Below are 20,688 nucleotides of genomic sequence, written 5' to 3'. Positions count from 1 at the left end.
CTGGGGTGGGGGGTGGGGGGGGGGGGGGAGTTGATGGCCTCCTAAAGCCAGGTAGAGACAAAACAAGCAAAGAAAGAAAGATTAATTGGGAGTTATTTGGACAGAAAAGTGACAAGACTTGGTGAGTTTGTTCGAGGCCCAGCGAGTGGCCGGAGCACTGACTTTGACCTTCTCCTGGGCTGCAACCTGGCGTCCAGAGGCAGGAGCAGCCACTGAGCAGTCCAGGTGCATGTGCCAAATAGAGGTGGTGTCTGAGCAGGCCTCACAGGGCAGCACGTGCCTCCGTGGGCAGCAGCAGTTCAGGCCTGCGTCTTACATTCAGGTCTGGAGGATTCCTGGAGCCTGGGCGTAGCTTTCTGTGAGCACTCAGGTGTTTACAGGAGCTCATGATCAAGCCCATTAAAGAGATCAATTGTGTCCGTGAGTGCCCGCCCTTAATAGGTAACTGCTGCTTCCCACAGCCCTACCTGCAATGGGTGTAGCTACAGAAGGAACACAAGAATCAGCTGTCCCGAAATATGAGCATCATGGGTTTTTCCTCCCCCTCGATCAAAGTAAGACTGCAATGAAAGGGGGAAAAATAATTTAAAAAGCAAAAGCCTTACGTAATGAGATTTAAAGGAAAACTTTTGAAGCCAACAAGCAACTGTGGGCGACACTTCAAAGCACCCAGAATCAATGTTTGTCAATAGCAGTTTTGCATCCTTTAATTTATCTTTCATGAATATAAAGTGTGATGTTATTAGGAGCCATCCATGCCTTAATTCTGTTTGAGATTTGATGAATCAGAAATCTATTAATATTCTGTGTGGATCAGCAAGGGCAGGGCCTGTGGCAGAAGTTCCACCGGAGCTGGGCCCTTTCATCCTGTCACTGTTGTGACCCCAACAGGCCTTCTGCTGTGAACGCTCTGCACCTCCCAGGAGCCGGGAGCCGGGAGCCAGTGAGCTCTTCATGTCCACCACTCTCTTTGGAGATTCTTCTCCCCGTAGAGAAAACACTCTGTGACTCAGCCCATCCCCAAAGTTACCCTTTGTTTAATCAAGATAGCTGGTTTGCAACACATTAAACATTAAACAGTATCTGATGCCTAGTTAATAATTTGCATCCTCTTCATTGGTTCCTGAATCCTTGGAGATTGGCATTTCCCCCCCTCAAGGCAAAGACAACAAAAGCAGTTGTATCGAGAATAAAACTCAAGGTCTTCAGCCTCCAGGGATGTGTGCCAGAATGTTTCCTCTGCACCTTCTGCTGTTAATGGTTCTGGTGGAAAAGACGGCCATGGGGGTAAGTGTCCTTTTCAAATCCCACTAGCTGAGCGACCCTGCGGTTACTGGGAGGACAGGGCCAGCAGGGCCTGGAGTGACCAGAGACTTTAGTTGAGAAAGGTCAATGTTGCCAGTTGACTATGTCTGGATTCCAAGAGTTCACAAAGGAGGCGGCATTGGCCGCTGTGGAGCAGCCCCATCCATGGCGACCAGCAACTGACCCGAGCAGAGCCTCCGAGAATGTGTGCTAACAACAGAGACAGGGGCAAGAAAATCGGTGAAGGCACAGGTTGTGATCTGGCGTGGACCTCAGAGACCCCTGGAGAAGCCCTTGCCAGCTACATGCTCTCTCCTGATAAAAATATACCGGCACGCTGGCAGGCACTGGGGGGTTTCCAGTCCTTGGGGCCGACACTAGGGTAAAGACTCCTGTGCTCTGGCCCTAGATCTTGGCAATGGGTTTGCTTAGACGGAGTGCATTTGGAGAGAAGCTTTGGGTTAGGACTGTCTGTCTTTTTTCCCATGACCACAGTGGGTGGGGCAGAGAGGTGAGCAGGGGCTGGAGGGATGTTGTGGTGAGCGGGCAAGGGCAGCGCCATCAGAGGGGCTTCAGATGGGGGGCTCAGAACCTTTGGCAGGGGAGAGGGACCGGTTCTTGAGCTGTCGCTCCTGCTGTGTGCTGTTGCGGTCCCAGACGGTCAGCTGGATCTCCACGGCCATGGGAAAGAAAGCCTCCCATGGGACAGAGCCTCCTGGGAGCTCCCTACCGGATGGGGGCAGGAGCACAAGTATGGGTTTCGGAGCCAGGGTTCACATCCCAGCTTTGCCACACTTCAGCTGTGGAATGTTGCGTTGCTAATATAACCTCTCCGAGCCTCAGCGGTCTCTTAGGGCCATGCGTGTGTCTTTCCATAAATGTGAATTTTTTTCTCCTTGCAATTTCCAGAGTGAACACAACTTCTCTATAAAAATCGGAGCGTGCTCCCCCTTGTTGGGGAGGGGGAGCTGGAGAGAGACAGGGATGGCACAGTGGGGACAGGGACAGTCTTGACCCCTTTATCCTTATCAAGTGCCTCTGCACTTCTCTTCCTAGCTCAGGCCATAGAGCAGTTCCTGAAGGAAGCCGACTGAGGTTTTGTGATGAGCGCATTTTGAGAACAGCAGCTTCTGCCCCCTTTTGGGTAACCTGGGCTCCCACACCTATCTTAGCCCCAGATTCATCTGCCAAGTGGCCCACCTTGAGAAAGGGGTTTCTTTGCAAATTATGCCGTGTGTGTGTGTGTGTGTGTGCAATGACAGGCCGCTCTCTGGCCCCCTGTGCTGTTGGACGTCTGGAGCCGAGACACAGCAGCAGTCCCGCGGGTCTAAGGGGAAGGCAGTAGAAGTTCTGAGAGGCCACAAAAAGCCCAGAGAAGGTGCCAATCGGAAGGAATTACAGCCGAAAGTTTACAGGCAAAGAGAAGGGTTGACACAGTCTGTTTGAAGTTCACAAAAGGATAACGGTCCCGAAAAACTTCCCTTTTCTGCAAGCCCCAGTGAATTTTTAGGGTTAGCAGTGAAATTATAAGTCAATAATAGATAAAAGAGCAACTAGGAGAGAGAGCCTTCAGGCAGTGAGCATAGTCAGTTCCAAAGAGAGGACTCGGGGCTTTGGAATGGTGTTCACCCCAGATGTGTGTAGACAGGTGGCCGGGAGGGTGGCCCGTGTTCCATGGGCTGGCACGCGGGCAGCCAGCGCACGTGGCCACGTGGTCCAGATGCTTTGGAGAGTCTGGGGCGTCGTCAGCAGGGAGAGCAGCCATACAACAGATGGGCCCGGAGGCCTCCCCATCCCACGCAGCTAGAGAGAATCACCGACTTGCCACCAGTTAAGGAGGTGCCGGGCCCTGGGTTTTCTATGGATTGGTTCGTCTGGGGAAAGATCCCAGGAAGTTTGTCCTGTGATGGCTCCCACTTTACCAAGACCGGGGCAGAAAGCTGTGCCCCCAAACATGTGACTGGGCAGCGGCAGGGCCGAGCCTCGGACGACAGGCTGGTGTCTGGCTAGAGCAGGACCCCTGTGGGAGGGCTGTGGCTGTCCACCTTGCTTTGGGGGTGTGGGCCTTCCTGCAGGGACAGGACCTCTCGGATCAGGGGTCTGCCTGCTGGATGGTGCATAACGAACTCCACGTGTGCCATCCCGAAAACCAGGACAGTGGCAGGATCTGTGATGGCTCCGTGCTCGCCATCCGTGGGAAAGACACCCGGGGCCTCGCCCGTGTGTTCGGATCCTGCAGCACACAGTATGAGCCCTCCTCTGGGATCGTCTTTAACCCAGACCTTTATTCTGATAAGTGCTAGTCAGAGAGACAGTGGCCCATGACCCCCAGGGCGGCTTTCAAGGTGCCTCCTGTTCTGGTCTCGGTGGGGTTTTCCAGACCTATCAGTTGGGAGCACCTGTCCCCAGCTCAGCCTGGCAGCCTTATCTCTGCCTTCCAGATTAGAAGCAAGCCCAGAGATGTTTGACTTTCCAGCCAGGATAGGACCCCAGCCTGCCCGGCTCCTTGTCCACCACGGGGGAAACATGGACTGCCTTAGACATCTTGCTTGCTCAGGTTTTTATGCTGAGTGCAGCCAGTCTCTGCTGCAATGGAATCTGACCTCTTCTAGGGTCGGAAGCCAGAGGATTCCACTTGTCAGATCTACCCTGCTTCTCTCCACCCATCCCCAGACAGGAGGGAAGACACTGGCTTCTCCTCTCCTCAACAAAATGGGCTTACAATTAAAATGCCTGTTTGCTCGCATGTCTAAGCTTTCTTAAACCCAGAGTGGCAAAAATGGTTGCATAGACCAGGGGCTGCAAATGGCAGCTCGGAGAATAGCCTGCTCATAGCCAAGCTTTATTGGCAGGTGGAAGGTCGGCCTGGAGAGCATTTTCGCTTTAATTAGCCTGGCAACAATTGAAATTCAGCACTTTCCGTGTAAAGACCAAATCTCCGGCTTTTCTTGAAAACCAGACATTCTGGCAGCACTGGGCTCGCTCACGGACTTGCGGGGCCACTGTCACCACTTCCCACGGGCCTCTCCCCCTGACCGAGTACATTGTCTGCCTGGGTCTACCTGGGAGAGAGAGAAGGAGAGGGAGGTAGCACTGGTCTGGTCGCTGCTCAGAAACACCATGGATGGGGCAGGACGGAAGGGTGAGAGATCAGGCTCCACTTCTCATGAATGCAGGCACCCAAATCTACGGGGCCCCAGCCTTTCACAGAGAGATGAGAGCTACCCTCGAAGCCCTGATGGCCCACAATGTCCCTTACAGGGACAGCAGAGGAGCTGTCCCTCTTGCTGGAACTCAGAGTCTTATGGAAAAGGGAGGGATTGATTTTCACTGTGATTTCTCATAGATTTAAAAAAAAAAACCCACTGATCCTACGCAGGAGTCTTCCTCATTAGCTTTGTCAGTGCGCGCTGGTATTTAGGGAAATCAGGTCGCAGGTTGTCGCGTGTGTGCATAGGCTCAGATGTATTTATATTTTAAATTCATTAGGGTTTCCTAAATGCAAAAGCAATTCTGCTGTCACAGAGAAACAGCATGGCAGAATATTCGGCAGCCGGGATTTTAAATAAAACATGCTTTTTCTTCATAATTAATATAACAAGGTTTCCTGGCTTAAGACTTGGCAAAGATCCCGGGAAAGACGGAGGTGGGGGAGGGGAGGCGATGGCCTGATGTGCCTGTGACCTGACACGCGAATTCTGAGTTCTGGAAGAGTCCGCGCTGGGCTGAGCGAGCTCTCCTGGGGCAGCCCTACTCCCGGGGTGCACTTGGAGATTTGCAACAAACAGACAAAAAAAAAAAAAACACTCTAAACTTCCTGATAACAGTAGCTAATAATAGTAACAACACCACCCATAGCAGTAGAGGGGTGTTAAGGCTTGACCCTATGCATGGAAGGTGTGCTTTCTGTTTGCTGTCTTCTTCAAGCTTCCCAGAAACTCTGTGATGTTGGGACCAGGCTCATTCGTGCTTTACAGATAAGAGACTGGAGAAGTTAAATGAGCTGCCCAGGAGGGGAGCCCTGGGAAGTTATAGAGCTTGGACTCACATCCACCTGCCCTACGCCAGCTTTGTGTATGCACCATGGTATAGACCAGCGTGCCCAGCACTGCCCGGGGACAACCGGACTGCTCAGTGCAGGGTTAGCGGGGCCTTGGCCTCAGACACCAGCTTCCAGCAGGAGGCGAGGTCAAGATCACTCCCACCTGAAGGCTCCCCCCCCCACACACACACATCCATCAGGTCTTGGCAGGTGGCTAATGATCCAGTTCAGGGTTCTCAAAACGTAAGCCGTGGATGAATCCATCTTCAAAAACTCTGCCAACGCCTAAAATGGTTTTATTCCTTCTTTTATTTGAAAAGCAGTTACGGGGGCAGGGAGGGGGGTGGGAGAGAGAGACCCTCCATTTCACTCTCCAAATGGTTGCCACAGCCAGAGCTGGGTCAGACAGAAGTCGGGAGCCAGGAGCTCCATCAGGGTCTCCCACGTGGGTGCAGCGGCCCAAGGACTTGGGCCAGCCTCCGCTGCCCCCCACCCAGGCACGTTAGCAGGGAGCTGACCAGGTAGTGGCAGAATGGCCAGGGGGGAAGAGGGGGCTGGGATTACAGTCCCACCCTCTTACCTGCCCCGGGAGATTCCTCTGCTGTTGGTTCACTTGGAGCTGAGCTTCTGGTCCCAAAGGACACATCTCACCCCCACCCCCACCCCACCCCCACTCCTGCCTCCCACTCCTCTGAAAACATTCTCCATGAGCTAATTCCTGGAACACATGAACTCGAACTTTCAACCTCAACCCTTTCTGCTTTGTTTTCCAGAGGGTTTAGAATTCTGACAGGCAGAGTTAGAACCTGAGCTGACCAACCAGTGCATGGGAGAGAGGACACAATGCAGGAGGCCTCGACCTCCCCCCACCCCCAGCCAGGCCTGGAGACACAGGACCCTGTCTGCTGCTCCCGCCCTCGTCACTAGCCTGCCTGATCCCAGAAACACCGGGAGAAGGAGCTGCGTCCAGCGCTCTGAGGGCAGCCAGCTCAGCTGGCCCCGCACTGTTTCAGCCCTGCTGGAACTAGGGGCCAAGGGGGGGGACAGGAGTGGGCGGCGGCCTGCACGCCTTTTGATCTGGGTTGAGCTGTGTTTGCCGAGGCTCAACCGGACTTTCGTACTTTCCTCTGTTGTCACCGGGGCCAAGTGGCCCTCTCTTGGCCTCACAGGCCTGGGCCAGTCTGGACAGGCCTTCCAGAAGGCTCTGCAAGCACAGGGCCCCCAATCTCTTAACGAAGCTGAACACCCTGCCTCTTTTAGGGTTAGGGAACTCTTCTATTTCTTTCTCCATTTTTTAAAAATGTTTCATTTACTTGGAAGGCCGAGTGGCAGAAAGGAGAGACAGAGAGAGGGAGAGATCGCTCATGTGCTGGTTCACTGCCCATATGGCTGCAATGACCAGGGCTGAATCAGGCCAAAGCCAGGAGGCAGACACTCCCACGTGGATGGCAGGGGCCCCAACACTTGGGCCATCCTCCGCTGCTTTCCCAGGCACATCAGCAAGGAGCTGGACCATAACCAGGGCAACCGGGACTGGAATCGGTGCTCCAACGTGGGATGCCAGCCATGGAGGTGGCAGTTGAACCACTATGCCACAACGCTGGCCCCCTTCCCCATTTTTTTTTTTTTTTTACCATGTAGGCCATAGCCCCTCATCCTCACAGCCAGAACTCGGATGTGAGAGTGGCTATTATAGCCTGCCTCCAGCATTCACTGCCCGAGTTACTCTGGGCAACTTACGCGCTGCATGCCTCAGTTTTCTCACCTCTAAAATGGGCACAGTCTTGGCACCTAAAGGATCAGATAGTTGTGTGCAGTGACAAGATGAAACGCATGTAACCCAGTAGCACAGTCCCTCCCTGGGTGCTGGGCTGAGACCACAGCCCCTGCCTCCTCCTTAGCGCTGCTCCTTGACATCGCTCTCCTCTTTGGATCTGCAACTCCCAGGAGTCAGAGACCTCCTGTCACTTCCCTGTCTCCCTGGAACGGGCCGAGGACAAAAGGGGGCACACACTGCACTGTGTCCGCCAGCACCCGGGTCAGTGCCAGGGGTCCAGACAGGTGACAGAGAACGCGATCTTGGCGTCTTCCATGTGGTCCGCGGATACCCAGCCTGGGGTTCGGCCTGCAGCTCGCACCGCGCACCGCGGCCTCCCTGCGGCCGGCTGCAGTGAGGCACAAGGCCAGGGCCCGGCTTGGGTCCCGGCGCCCACGCCGCACACCCCGCCGCAGCCGCTTCCCGCTCCCCGGAGCCGGCGGAGCCTGAGGGGCCCGGCCAGCCCGGAACTTCCGGTGGCTTTTTGTTCCGGCTTCCTCCGGCGCCAGCTCCTCGGAAGGGCACGTGTGCCACCTGCTGGCCGGGAGCAGCACGGCGCCTGGCTGTCCGTCCCCCAGGCTCCTGCTGGAGCCAGGGTCTGGGGCTCCCACCCAGCGCAGGTCCTGGAGAGGCCTGGCCCGCGGGGATCTGAACAAGGGTGTCCCCCAAGTCCTCGCTGGCCTGCCCTCTTCTCAGGGCTGGCAGTGGTCCGACGTGGCCCACCCCACCCAGCTCAAATACCAGAATTCGTGCAGAATTCCAAGGCTGGGTGGAGACCCAGAGGGAGGGACAGGCCCTGCCCCCCCCCCCCCCCCAGAAGTCCAAGGAGAGGAGGCAGGGCCCAGCCCCAGCCCCAGGCCCAGGCCCAGCCCCAGGCCAGGTGAGTGGCTGCGGTGAGGGTTGGGGTGGGAGGGGGCACCTGTGTCCTGTGACCTTCTCACGCCTGCCCCGTAGTAGGCCCTGCCCTGGCACACATGCCAGATGTGTGGACTTCAGACACACCAGGCTTGGAAACACACACACACGCACACCCCTAAGGCCTGCCCTGTCCCTCCTCTGCTGGGACCCCCACTGTGCACTCCCATCATCCCCCTCCCCCACCCCCAACAGAACGTTCCCCACAGAAGCAGGGCCGGGTGCAGAGCACAGTCCCGGGCGGCCACCAGGCTCTCGCTTTTTTTTTTTTTTTTTTCAGGCTTTCTCATTTGCATTTGGTAATTTTTCAAGTTCACAGACAAGTGGGAATGACGTCTTTACAGGGACGTCTTCGACCTGGGCCGCAGTGGTGAACCTTGGCATGTCTGCACCCTCCCACTCTCCTCTGTGCCTGTTGAGCTGTCTGTTGGCTGAATCTATCTACCTATCTATCTATCTATCTATCTATTATCTATCTATCTATCTATCTATCTATCTGAAAGGCAGAGTTACAGAGACGCAGAGGCAGAGAGAGAGAGAGAGAGAGAGGGAGAGGGAGAGAGAGAGAGGTCTTCCATCTGCTGGTTTACTCCCCATATGGCCACAATGGCCGGAGCTGAGCCGATCCAAAGCCAGGAGCCAGGAGCTTCTTCCGGGTCTTCCACATGGGTGCAGGGGCCCAAGGACTTGGGCCATCTTCTACTGCTTTCCCAGGCCATAGCAGAGAGCTGGATGGGAAGTGGAGCAGCCAGGACTAGAACCGGTGCCCCTATGGGATGCTGGCACTGCAGGCAGCAGCTTCACCTGCTACACCATGGCGCCGGCCCCTGTCACGTCTCTTACTGGAGAACAGTCCCCCATGTTTGTTACTCTGTGGCCGTGACCCTTTCAGGGATCTGGGCGGGTTGTTTTCTAGAATGCCCCCGATTCGCAGCTCACAGTGTAACCTGTGAGTAGATTCTGGAGCGGTCCCACCGAGAACACTGTCGACGTGTGCTTAGCGCGTCATGTTAGCGTGCCTTCTTTCTCTGTCTCTCCTTCCTCATTTGTCATCCACCTGCTTTCCAACATCGGCTAAGGAAACCTCCGGGAAAGCGAAAAATTCAAGCCCCTGCTGCCGATGGGGAGAAAGCCACAGGCCCGGTGCGGTGGGTGCGGGGAAGGCTGCAGGTGTGGGCCCAGTTTTCCAGCGTCCAAGAGCGAAAGGGAAACCCACGGAGGAAGACAGCTTGCGTTTTCTGTATCGCAGGACAGCGGGCATCGTTTGGGCAGTGCCAGACGGTCGATTCTTGGAGCTACCCTTTCTCGGTCCCGGTTATTCTACCATCCGCGGTACCTGAATGCGAGGGCATGACTGTGTTCTAATAAAGCTTTATTTATAAGAACATAAGGTCTGGGCTGGGCCCACGGGCCTGTGTTTGCTGATGCATGATGTAAGTGGCAGGGGTTGGGGGAGCCTAGGCCGGTTATTAGATGTGGAACAATTCCCTTTTCACTGTATTCTAAGAGGAACTATTCAGGTCATTGTTTATTCTGCAAAAGCTCTGAGAGGCATGCCAGGTGTCGGGTCACACCCTAATGACAAAGTCACAAGGTCCCAGAGGGAACAGGGGGACAAAGAGGGGTTGCAGCTGGGTGGTGGGCGGGGAGAGGGGTGTGGTCAGAAAAGGAGGCGAATAGGAGCCTCCCCCAGGGCTGGTACAGGAGTGCCCCAGTGCATGATGGGGCAGAGAGGACAACGTAATGATGGCAGTGCCTGGGCAGCCACGCTCCAGCAGGGGCAAGGCTGGGGGAGGGTGACACAAGTCCCTGCTGAGTGGGAAGGGCAAAGCCACAATGCACACGAGAGGAGGCATCTTGAAATAGACCCTGGCTTCCAGCCTCTGTGCCCGCTGCAGCCTTTGGAGGCAGTGGTGGGAGCTCAGGGAGGCGCCCTGCTGGCTCAGCCTCGCCCCGGCTCCCCCTCACTCTGCGCTGTGCGCTTTTGTTTTGCAGTTCTCCCTGGCGTCTCTGTTGGAAGACCTGGACCCGGGTAAGCGTGCTCATGCCCCTGCCCAACAGCCGCAGGCTGGCTCTGGGGTGGAAGCCAGGGGGCCCAAGCACGGAAGTCTTGCAGGGAGCTCAGGCTCAGCTGGTTCAGGGTGCCCAGGTGCCTTGGAGAATTTGCCCAGAAGCGTTGTGTGTGCACACAGTGCTTTACACACTTTGCCACTACCCAGGGACATCCCTGAGGCCGGGTCTCAGGACCCCAAAAGGAGAACTGCTTTGCTTTCACAGAGAAGGAAATGCAGGCCAGAGAGGGAAAGTAACTTGCTCCTGATCACACAGCCCGTCAGTGCCCGAATCAGATGGAACACAGAGACCACGGGAGGGTGCACCTGAGCAATGGCTAACTCCAGACAGGCCGGCCCTGTGCCACCCGCACCTCCACGTAGCTGCTCCACTGGCTTTGCCCGTTTCCCCAGGCTCAGCATGTCCACCTCCGAGTGCCCCACTCCATCACGTGGCCTCCCTGTCTCTCACCGCCTCCCTGCCCCTTCCTGCTTGCTCTGCACAGCACCCCCAGTCCTGGCTGCGCGCATAGGGCTGCTTCTTCCTCTCCTGCGCCCACTGGTGGTGCCTGACTCTGGCTGGCGGCTGGCCTCACGCGTAGGCACCTGCACTGGTCACACACAGAGGAGCAGGGCAGGCCCCCGGGACATGGAGCCTGCAGTTGCCTCTAACCTGGGGTCATGGGCTGATTTGGAGCACAGAGAACGGTTGCTGGGCGGATTTCCTTTGGCAATCATCTGTCTTCTTTGGTGCAAAGCCCTGGGTGGACCGACGTGACCCAAAAGAGAAATGAGCCTGGCCTCTGGGGTCTGGAGAGACTCTGGGTTTCCCCAAAACAAAACAGAGGAATGGACAACATGCGGTGCAAGGCCCCCGAGGGCAGATCCCCTGGCTGATGGCCACACAGCAGCTGCCTGTGTCGTCTGGTCCAGGGAGCAAAGCTGAGGGCCTGGAAGAGCTGCCCCTGCCCCGGCCGTGAGCACAGATGGCTCAGGCGCCACGCAAGGGGCTCTGTGGGCCTGGGTGTCAGGCAAGGCAGAGCGGCAGGAGCCATGGGTGAAACAGGGGTAGAGACAGGAGCACAGGATGCTGAGGGGCTCCCCGTCTTCAAGTATCTGAAAGCACCCCCTCCCCTAGCCTATGAAGTGACTTTGTGGAAATTGAGAGGTGGCTTTACCTTAAGACACTTGACTGTCATTTGCTGGAAGTTTGCAAAAGACATCTACAATAAGTTTATGACACCCTGGCATTGTGCAGTGAACAGCCTGAACAACTGTAAGCTTTGAGGCTACTGAACAGAGACCCCAGAAAGTAGGGGAGGGTGTGGGAGGGTGGATTCATTCTGCTTCCTTAAGGTTTATACCTGTAATTCTGTAGACTGTCGCCTACAGGCTCAGATGTGATGTGCACACAGAAAGAGCCTTCAAAACATCACAGTTGTCCAAAAACCTGAACAGGCTGTTGAGCTCTTGGGAGAGAATGAGATCCCCATCGCCGGAGGCATTTAAGCACTGGTTGGAAAAAGACATAGGAGGGAAGCATCCTGAGAAACTGGGCTCTACAAGAACTCTGCTTCTGGTAGTGTGGGGAGTAACAGAGGGACCCGGGGCAGGCCATTGGCCTCTGTCTGCAGAGCAGGGTGGGAGTCTGTAGAGCGGGGTGGGATGGAGTGCCTGGTCCCTTCCGCCAAGGGCAGGTTTAGTTTTGAGAACATCCCTGTAGGTGTTGATCCAACCTCTCGGGACCGCTGTGCTGTGGTGGGATGGGTCACATCCACATTGGCTTGGGGAAGGAGAAGCCACGCTCATGCCCATGGGGCAGGGTGTTACCTGGGTTGGTCTTGCTGGCGAGAGTGCCTGGCAAGGGTCTCGCTGCTGCAGAAGGTGCCCAGCGCCCAGAGGAGGTGGCCATCAGTCAGGGAGGCTCTGCCCATCTCCCCGAAGCAGATGACATGGCAGCCCCAGGCCTGTAGAAGTAGGTCTTCAAAGCAGCTTGGCTGTGCCCAGCAGCGCAGGCCAGGCCCATCCATCAGCTGTCCTGCCGCCTGCCAGCGAGGCTCTCTGCTGGGCTTGTGCCGTCAGCCAGATTGGAGGCGTCAAATGTGGGGTGACAGCGCTGGGGCTCCGGGGAGGCCCGTGCAGGGGCCGTCTGTGCCACGGTGATGGATGACGCCAACAGGGACGACATTCCTGGGATTTTTATTCCGTTCCACACATCTGGCAAGCTCTTTAACCGGAGCAGCTGCAAAGCCCCCCCGTTGCAGGAACTCTGAGCTTTTTTGGAGAGACCTTGAACGTGGACCGTGGTAATCCTGGCCCAGGGACCTGGGGCCTGTGCGAGAGAAGCCTTCCCAGTGCGCATGACTTCCTGCAAGCCAAAACCCTTGGAGTCTCTGGAAACACAAGCCCACAGGAGGGTCCAAGCTCTTAAAAAGGCAAAGAAGACAGGAGTCAGGGAGGCCGGGGTTAGAGGATCTTTGTTTTTTCTTAAGCACAGAATAGGAGTAATAATACCTATGCCGTAGGATTGTAGTTAAACAGGATTGCATGCAGCCACACTTACTGAGTAGCAGGTCCTATTCAAACTATTCAAAGAAAAGCCCCTGGGATGGGCATTTGTCACGGAGGTAAAGTTGCAGCTTGGGACACCCGCATCCCATATCAGAGTGCCTGGGTTTGAGTCCCAGCTCCACTCCTGATTCCAGCCTCCTGTTGATGCGCACCCTAGGAGGCAGAAGACAATGGCTCAAGTGCTTGAGTCCCTGCTGCCCTCCTGGGAGACCGGGCTTGAGTTCCTGGCTCCTGTCTTCAGCTTGGCCCATCCCTGGCTATTGTGGGTATTTAGGGAGTGGATCAGCGGATAGAAAATCTCTGTGTCTATCTCTCTGCCTTTCAAATAATGGTTTTCTTAAAAAAGGAAGAAAATCAGTACTGACTGTAAAATAGCCTATTACTTGGAATGTTTGGATTAATTCAGAATACTCTCACCATCATTCCTGGTAATTTCTAGAAACAATGTGATCAACAAACAAATCCATAAGGATTTCTTTCATACCTAATAAAACGCTTCCAACAGCCGGTCTTTTCTTCCCCAAAGCTCTGCCCTCTTCTATGGTCCAGAGAAAGTCCCAGGTAACCTGGATTTAAATCTAAAGCATCTCTTCACAGTCTGCCTGGTGGTAGCCAATTGCAAACCCTTCTGTCCAGGAAAGTATCCGGACAAGTTTCCAGATTTCTGCAGAGCTCAGCAGGCATTTTCCTCTAAGTACCCGTGACCCAAATCTCATAAAGTTTCTTCCCTAAATTCCACATTTGCTCTGCTTCAAGCAGGTGCCAACTTTGCCTGCAGACTGTATACTGCCAATCAGAAGGCAGGGAGGTTTGGCCACAGAGGGGAACACTGTCTATCAGACATACTCAAGGTGGCTTCAAAAAGGTCATGGAAAATTCCCATCATCTTATTTATTTATTGGCGAGGCAGAGAGACAGGTGGGGAGAGAGTGAGAATACGTTCATGCACTCCCATTCGCTGGTTTGCTCCCCAAATTCCTGCGGTGGCCCCAGGCCAGAAGCTGAAGCTGGAAGCCAGGAACCTGATTCAGGTCTTCCACATGGCGGCAGGAACCCAACCACTTGAGCTATCCTGCCACCTCCCAGGATCAACATTAAGAGAAAGCTGGAGTCAGGAGCCAGAGCCTGGACACAAACCCAGGCACTCGGATGTGGGATGCAGGCATTCTAACCATGACGCCAAACACCTGCGCCCACATTTTCTTTGAATTCTATTTTCCATGAATTTGTACATAGAAACGGCCTTTGCTCTTAAGTAACCACCTGTCTCGTTGGAAGCAACAAAACAAAGAACCCAAGCTACATACTCACCCTAAGACAAGTGCCACCAAGGCCCAGCTACCAAACCTGAACTCTGCAGCTAACAGGGCTGCTGAGGGATGCCCTTGCTTCTACAATTCCTGTCTTACCAGTAACCTAGCATTAGGGGAGCCCTGTGTATCTGGTACTATTGCATAACACACTGCCCCAACACGATGGCCTGACCATGAACCATGTCTTAGATCTTGATTCTTTGGGTTGGCAATTTAGACTGTGCTCAGCTGAGCAGTTCTTCTGGTCCAGGCTCTGTTGATCTTGGCTGAGCCTCCTCATGGGTAGGCAGTCAGTTGGAACATTGCCTGAGGTCTCATTTTGCTGCTCTTGGCTGGGCTTTCTCCCATGTTTGAGGTCCTCAGTTGGGACCACTGAGCCTGCTGCTGCCTTAACCTCTTGCAGAACAGGACACACTGTTAAAATGGCAGTCACAAGGATCCGAGAGAGAGAGGAAAAAAAAAACACAAGAAAAAAAATTTATTTGTTTGATCTCATTTCATTTGAAAGGCAGAGAGACACAGAGAGAAAGATCTTCTATCTGCTCATTCATTTCCTAAACACCTGGAACAGCCAGGGTTGGGCCAGACCAAAATGAGGAGCCTGGAACACAATCCAGGTCTCCCTTGTGAGTGGCAGGGAACTTGAGCCATCACCTGCTGCCTCCCAGAGCACACCTGAGCAGGAAGCCAGATGGGAAGCCTGGGAGCCAGCAATGCAACGAGGCACTCTGACATGGGGTGCAGGCAACCCAGAGGCGTCTTAACCACGGTACCAAACGCCTGCCCCTACAAAAGACTTCGTAAGGCCCAGGCTTGGAACTGGCACTCTGTCCTTCCACTACACATGCGACTGACCAAAGAAAGCCCCAAAGTCAACCCAGACCCAAGGAATGGGGATCTGCAATTTGTCTTGCAAAGGATGTGAATAGAGTGGAGGGAGGAGAACTGGGGGTCATTCATGTCGTCAAACCAGAATCCCAACATAGACTATGAGGCTGCTTCTTCCTCGCCTCTCCACTACCCATGCATCTCCTTCCTTGGCTGGGATTCTCCCCAAGGCTGGAGGTTCCTTTGAGGACAAGACCGTCTCCCATACCTACTTGGATCCTTCTCTGGGGTCCATAATGCCTTCTGGCTCCTGGCCTAATCCTTGGTATTATATTATATATATAAATATACATATATATAAATTATAGGTACATAATGCAAGTATGTTACATAGACAATAGTGTTAAATGCCAACATAATGGAAAAAACAAACAAGCTTAGGTTTGGAGAAATTATAGGAGTAACCTATGGAGCACTTATCTATAAACACCTATTGCAAAAACAAAAATAAATTTACTGCTGAAACAAATCAGGATGCCATCATTTCATTACCAAACCCCATTGTCTCTCCCAAATGTCAATTTGAAATCTTTCATGTCAAACTCGGAAAAATATTTTTCCCCGCTTTCTCACTCTCTGCTTTATCATGCTAGAGATGGAAGGAAACTTTATTTGCTCGGAAAGACAATGGCCTTATCTTCAACCCAGATCCTCGTCCCTGGAAAGGTGGCCTCCTCCGGGAGAATTTTCATAGCAGGGAAAAGCAGTGCAGGGGAAATAATGAGCAAGCAAAGGGAGTCTTGACTTGACACTGTGATAAATGAGGTGAAACTTTGCCAAGGAGCCAGAGTTGGTACATTCAAAAAGAAATAAAAAGATAGTTCCATTTTAATGGGAAATATAAAACAGTCATTGTGAAGAGTCGATTTTTCAAAAGCCAAAGAGATAAAGACTATAACAGAATGACTGGGATACGAGGGAGATAATGTGGTTGATAATCAGTGTGGGTAAGTGGCCTCCTCCCAGCACCAGCGGCCCTGCAGGAGAGCCATCTGCGTCGGCCTTCCACACGTGTGCCTGTCTCATCATCATATGTGCCTCTGGACAGCTTCCTCCCAGCTCCAACTTGCTGACTTGCCAAACTCCCGCCAGCCACGGAGAGCAAAATCAACCCAACTTTCTTCAAATCCCAAACTTCTCTCTGGGTCTCATAGAGCTTCCAGCATCTCTAGCATCTCCCAGGCCCTGATGACAAAGAACTCAAATCCAGCCTTACACACCTGTTTTTCCCAGTGACTGGCATAGGGGGAAGCTTACTGCCATGGGCATAACTCCACACAGCCTTCTCTTTCCACTGACAAAGGCCACCAACCTTCTCAAGATTGTCCTGCTAAGATTCCTCATTAGCAGTATGGATAGCGGGATGAGTGGACACTCTTTCCCAAGAGTTAACGTGGGCGTTTCCAAGGCAATGCAACACTCCCTTTGGAGCACTTGAGCATTGTAGTTGAGCAAGTACAATGTAGTGATTGTACCCAGACAAGCTGCCTCGGTGTATATCCTGCTATTAGCTGTGTGGCTTTGGACAAGTTACTTCATCTCTTAGAGTCTCAGGTTTTCTCTTAAAGTTGAATGAATATACAAGGGTCTTCCAAAAGTTCATGGAAATGCACATTATCCTTGAATTCCCTTTTCCACACACACATTTTAAAGTACATCATAGACCTCCTAGGTTTTTTTTCTGAGGCTGAAATGAGATGGTGTGAGTAACTGTTTAGTACTGGCCTGGCAAAGGCTTAATCAGCATTAACTTACAACAATGCTGTAGATGGGGCTTGGGTGTAGTTTGATCATGACCAAAAGGAAAGTGAAAAATCTCTTTGACCTTGTTAAGCTAAGGTGACAAAGTCCTGTAGAACAATGGTCATTGTAAGACTCTAGTAGATCCCACAGAGGGCCCTGGGTCTCCATTCTTGTCCTGCTGTTTAAAGATGTGAAAACCAGGGCCAGCACCATGGCTCACTTGGTTAATCCTCCACCTGCAGCATACGCTGGCATCCCATATGGGCACCGGGTTCTAGTCCTGGCTGCTCCTCTTCCAGTCTAGCTCTCTGCTGTGGCCCGGGAAGGCAGTGGAGGATGGCCCAAGTGCTTGGTCGCCTGCACCCGCATGGGAGATCAGGAAGAAGCTCCTGGCTTCGAAAGCAGCCATTTGGGGAGTGAACCAACAGAAGGAAGACCTTTCTCTCTGTCTCTCTCTCTCACTGTCTATATCTCTACCTGTCAAATAAATAAAAATAAAAAATAAATAAATAAAGATGTGAAAACCAAGGCACCAGTTGGCCTGGCTGAGGTCACAGTTAGTGGAAAGCCAGGACTTGACTTCTCTTTATCCCAAATCAGGTGCTGTTGGTCCTGCCAATGCCAACACTGCCCAGTTGGCATCTCCCAACTGAAAAGTCCTGAAGCCTGACCCTTCCTCCCCTCTGCCATCAGTGTAAAGAGCAGCTGGATACATGGTTCCTTCCTTAGGCCCTTGAGCCCTTTGGGGAAGGGAGCCCAACTAAATAGATTACCGGCTTCACGGGGTCCGATGAGGAGTGCTTCTCTCATCCTGTTCACATCCCGCAGATTGGACTCCCGACAACTATGATTACAGCTACGAGCACTACAACCAGGGAGAGAACACCGGTGCTACCCCTGTCTACCCTGAGAATCCTGACTGGTACTATGCAGAGGATGGTAGGTACCACACCTGATGCAAACCCCCCTAGGAGGAGGGCACTGGGCCTGGAGGGGAGTTAGCGTGTGGCTGTTAGGCAAGAGCAGCTCCCCCCTCCTCTGGCCAATACCATAAAGCAGGTCTCTGATAATTTATTTAGGCTGGCTTTTTTTCCCCCATTAGAATGATACACAGTGAGGATTGGAGAGGTTCATAGAGACCATCTCTTCTTACCCTAAAATGACAGAGGAAGTAAATGAGACAAAGAGAGGAGCTGACTTGGCCCAGGTCATGTGTCAAGTTAGTGCCTCATTCTCCAGATCTCTGAGAATAGCAGTCATGTTTAAAGTCTTTGCTTTGGTCTCCAGGTAAGTCCTAATTACTCCGAAGACTTCTAGTTAGCAGGGAGCAGCGCCTGTAGCAACACAGATTTGACTTTGGGATTTTTTCCCTTGTGTCTTTGCTGTATTTTTGTGTCTGTTTTCGCTCTGCAGAAGCCTCCCACCCCTGTGAGGGTGTGTGTGCAGGTGTGTGTGTGGGAGGGGGGTGTATACTCACACATGTCTGCTCCCACCACAGTTGTTTTTGTTTTTGCCACTTCTTAACCTGAACAATGGGACAGAAAGGAAAACAAGAAGCTGGGTCCAAGAAAAGCCATGTGATGAAACCAGGACAAGGCACGGAAAGCACTTAGCAGCTGGAATAAAAGCGATGGAACAGTGCGAAGTGGCCTGGAAGGCAGGGCCAAGATACAGGGCACCAGGGGAACATCAGAAGGGACCATCAAAACAAGAGCCGGGCCCAGGGATCCTAGTTCCTGAACCAAAGAACAATGTGTGTGAACAGAAGGATAAAGAATTCCCCAAGGGAAGATCCATTCAGACAACCATGAAAAGCCAAAGGCACAGATGAAATATGACAAAATCTAACTGAACAAGTAGTTGAAGAAAGATGAAGGCCACTGGGTCATTCCCTCCTCGCCGTCAATTCTTCTGTCACCCTCTTGCCTTTGGTCTTCTCTCCTGATGTTCAGACAGCTTGTGTTTCATTAGGGGTGGGTTTTCTTTCCCCACGCCTGACCTCCACCCCTGGGCACTGGAAGTAGGGGAGGTCTTCAGGCTTGTGAATGCCTTCAGCATCAGAGGCAGACCCCGTGGCACTCCCAGTGAGACGGGGAGGAGAAACACACTCATGAGGGAAAGGGGAGCCTCTCAATGAGAAAGGCCCCATCCAAAGCAGACCGAGGGGAGACAGTCGCAATTCCTTCTCACCTCCCCTCTTACTAACCTGAATCCCTCCCTCTGGCCACATGGCTGCACTTTTCCTTGTTCTCGAAGGAAAATCTGTGTTTCCCCCTCTCCCCAGTCCCTGGCTCCATAATCACTCTCGTTTGGGGAGGAGACTGCAATGAGATGAGCAAACAGGAGCTTCTCACCAGCTGCTTCTTATCACCCTTGACTTCCGCCCATGTGTCTTAGATCCATGCCAATCCAACCCCTGTGACCATGGAGGGACCTGTGTTGTCAGCGGGGACACCTTCAAGTGCAAGTGCCCAGCCCCTTTCTCTGGGAACCGGTGTCAAAATGGTGAGTGCATCTTCACTGGATTTATTCTCCCTTCTGAGTTAGAAAAAAGCAGTTTCTCCTCCAACTCTAGGGAGGAAGGAAGGGCGAGTGGCCCCATGGAAAGGGTTCCAACTGCCACACTGTGTCATGTGTAATGGATCCTGGTGCAGGGTCATAGGCAGCTGCTAACTGAATCTTCATCCACACACTGTGAGATGGGACAAATATGTCCACGCTACAGAAGACAAGATGGAGGCCAAGGGCAGGTAAGAACTGGAATCTAAAACAGGAGGCATGTTCCAAACTTGGGGTTTAATTTTCAGTGTCTTTCCACTGACCACAACAGAGAAATGTTGTCCTCAGGTGGGAGAGCAGGAAGGATCTCAGGACACACAGGGCACAGCCCTGTTAGAGAAAGGCAGCCCAGAGAGTGCAGGAGACTTGCTTGTGGGCACACAGCTACGTGGGGATTGAGCAGAAATGAGAGCCCTGCTGCTTGACTCAGAGCCCCATGCTTGTTCATCCTTCCATTCTCACTGTGTCTATCTTTAGTGAGCTCTGTGGGCTTCACGCAAGGCCATTGGATAAGGCATAAGAAATAGAACACCCACATGTTATTTGTATTCTGTAGAGGTCCTGGATTCTGTCCATTCCAACAGCCATCAGCTGGGTTGGGAGAGGCAGAGAGGGTTTGATGGACAGGGCTTTATTGTTGACCTCATTCCTCTGTGTCCTGTTCCCTTGATTCTCCAATTTCAACCCAGTGATTCCTTCAATCAATGTTTCACGATGGCTGGGAACAGTGGGTATAAGTGGAGTACCTGGATTCATCCTTCAGCTTCTCAAAAGAATGACAAAACTATGAATGGAATGTGAAATCAGCTATAAAACGGAGAGAATAAAATTGTGACTCTGTTTGCTGAAGATATGAAAATTATCAATGCTTTTTACTGAGATAGGAAAGTAAAGACTGAGCACTGGAGCATAAGAAGCGATCATTCATGATCCAATGATAAGAGAAGCCGTGTCCTGGTTGGTTAGTGCTTCAGCACCATGGACAAGGCCACACACACCCTGTGGGCCACCCCCACCTGAAACCTTGTAGCATACAGCTACTCCTCCCCGTACAGTGGGCCCCAAATAATGTCCTGTGCTTCACCTCTACTTCTCTGTGGATCCCCTACAGTGCAAAACAAGTGCATGAACAATCCGTGTGGCCGGGGCGAGTGTCTCATTACCCAGAGTCCTCCCTACTTCCGCTGTACCTGTAAATACCCTCACACCGGTCCAGACTGCTCCAGAGGTGAGTGGGGAGGCTGCTTCGGTGGCAGGTCTTCTCTGCCCTAGCTTGTGCCCAGAGTCTCCGCCTCCCACTGAGGGGAAGTCCAGATGCATCTGATGTTTTCTTGGTATTCAATGTGGCCCTTTTAATTGTGATTTTTAAAGATCTGTCATTCCTGGAGAGTCCAGTGGGAACTGACTGATCTGTATCCCTTACCGCTCAGAAAGAATAGTCTGAAAGCTGACTTCCTCTGGGAAGTAGGCCCTGACCTATTTCTG

The 20,688-nt window shown here is 52.9% G+C and overlaps 1 protein-coding gene across 1 annotated transcript in view; it reads left to right on the top strand.

Moving 5' to 3' along the window:
- Positions 1–1,136: 1,136 nt before the first annotated feature.
- HABP2 (hyaluronan binding protein 2) overlaps positions 1,137–20,688 on the top strand; it is a 31,435-nt gene continuing 11,883 nt past the window's right edge. Inside the window, exons 1-5 of the mRNA XM_062215259.1 lie at positions 1,137–1,287; positions 10,074–10,110; positions 17,473–17,583; positions 19,042–19,149; positions 20,315–20,431. Of these exons, the coding sequence (XP_062071243.1) occupies positions 1,219–1,287; positions 10,074–10,110; positions 17,473–17,583; positions 19,042–19,149; positions 20,315–20,431 (442 nt within the window). The 5' untranslated portion in view covers positions 1,137–1,218. The remainder of the gene's footprint in view (positions 1,288–10,073; positions 10,111–17,472; positions 17,584–19,041; positions 19,150–20,314; positions 20,432–20,688) is intronic.

Source organism: Lepus europaeus, chromosome 17 (assembly GCF_033115175.1).
Source record: "Lepus europaeus isolate LE1 chromosome 17, mLepTim1.pri, whole genome shotgun sequence".
Taxonomy (NCBI): Eukaryota; Metazoa; Chordata; class Mammalia; order Lagomorpha; family Leporidae; genus Lepus; species Lepus europaeus.
The sequence above is the reverse complement of the archived record's forward strand: the minus strand, read 5'-3'. Positions and strand labels throughout refer to the sequence as shown.